This window comes from Pundamilia nyererei, unplaced genomic scaffold (assembly GCF_000239375.1).
Source record: "Pundamilia nyererei isolate P.nyererei 1_Seehausen unplaced genomic scaffold, PunNye1.0 scaffold00086, whole genome shotgun sequence".
Taxonomy (NCBI): domain Eukaryota; kingdom Metazoa; phylum Chordata; class Actinopteri; order Cichliformes; family Cichlidae; genus Pundamilia; species Pundamilia nyererei.
Genome location: NW_005187487.1, coordinates 2,398,649 through 2,400,271, shown reverse-complemented (window position 1 = coordinate 2,400,271; position 1,623 = coordinate 2,398,649). Strand labels below are relative to the sequence as shown.

Sequence of the window (1,623 nt, the reverse complement as noted above, 5' to 3'; positions counted from 1 at the left end):
TATATATATATATATATAGAGATATATATAGAGATATATATAGATATAGTAAGGGCTTGCTAGTTGTACATTGTACATTGTTGTTTAACTATGCCATTACTTTAGAGCATGAATGTCATTTTCTTGTATTTTTGTGGAAAAATTGGTTTCTTTCACTGCACAGTGTATATTTTAACCTCCAGAGATAAATGCTGTAACTAATCTTGAAAGAACTGCTGTGGTTATCTGAGTTTCCTTGTTGTTTCTCAAACATCAGCTGTCGAGTCCTGCTCTGTCACTGTTTAGTCATTTTGGAGCCAGATGAAGCAGCATAGTCAGAGCATCTACTCTTTGAAAATGTTTGGCCTGCAGACTGCTGACGGATCCAGCAAATCCTTAACAGACTGAATGTGTTTTATGAGTCTGTCTGACCACAGTGTGTAATTAACTGCTGACTCAACTCCAGAGCTGTTAACACAGAGCAGTTAGCTTTAGCAAGTAAGAATAGACTACTAATTAGAGATCCTTGGACATAAATTGTTGTGATAATTGTGTTCATTAAAGAGACAAAACAAACATTTTCTTTAGAAAAAAGGCAGAAAATGAAGCTTTGATAACCACACAGTCTGTGGTACTGGGCTTGTGCCACAGGGAATTTCCATAATGCAGTTCCCAGTATCCCACCCCAGTCCTGGTTTTACTCTATCTTTAATTTTAATTCCTAACCTCTGATTAGCTTGGCTCCCTGACAAAGGAAAGAAAAATGCTGATTTAGAAGAAAATTGTTAAATAAACAGTGTCACCTCATGCTGTTATGCTTTGTTTTCCACTTTTAGGCAGAGCTGCTCACCGGTACCTCGGTAGCCAGTGTGGAAGAGGCACATCGGGCTGGTCAAAAGCTGTTGAAACGAGGCTGCGGGTCAGTTATTGTCACCTTGGGGCCCCAAGGGTGCGTGGTGCTCAAGGGAGGGGAGCCTACATTAAAACATGTTCCAGCTCCTGAGGTCACAGCAGTGGACACAACAGTAAGAATACCATATCCTTTCCAGTTGCCTATTTTCTATAAATTATCAAAACTTAAGAACCTAAAAAACTAACTTTGATGGCACCCTGACTCGAGTTCGGGGATAGATTCTCTGTCAGTCTAGAAACCCAATATATTTGGCCCACTCACCCATCTCACTTGAGTTGGGTGATATTTAAGGTTTTCATCAGTTCAATGCTGGTGATTGCCAGTATAGTCGCCCCTGTACTCTGCCACACTCGCTTGTTGTGAAAACCAATATAAAATTACCCATTCAGGTTTATCTTTGCTTATAAATACAGCTAAACCAGCTAAAATCAGCAAAGCAGTGAAATGATTCAATCACATCAGTTAGTTAGTTAGTATGCAAATAAATGATTAGGGTTCAAAAATATCAAGAAGACTATTAAAACTGAAAAAGTTAGTTAGTTAGTTAGTATGCAAATAAATGATTAGGGTTCAAAAATATCAAGAAGACTATTAAAACTGAAAAACAACTGCCTTAGAGAATGTGTTCAATAGTTGCTTTTTTTTTTCAGTTTCCCAGGTTTACTCCAGCCTTCCTCTGTTTTTTGTTTTGTGTGTGTGTGTGTGTGTGTGTGTGTGTGTGTGTGTGTGTG

At 38.4% G+C, this 1,623-nt stretch overlaps 1 protein-coding gene across 1 annotated transcript in view; it reads left to right on the top strand.

Annotated features, from left to right (window-relative positions):
- Positions 1 to 1,623, top strand: part of rbks (ribokinase) — a 52,430-nt gene that overhangs the window by 39,699 nt on the left and 11,108 nt on the right. The window contains exon 8 of the mRNA XM_005738770.1: positions 816 to 1,004. Within this exon, the coding sequence (XP_005738827.1) occupies positions 816 to 1,004 (189 nt within the window). The remainder of the gene's footprint in view (positions 1 to 815; positions 1,005 to 1,623) is intronic.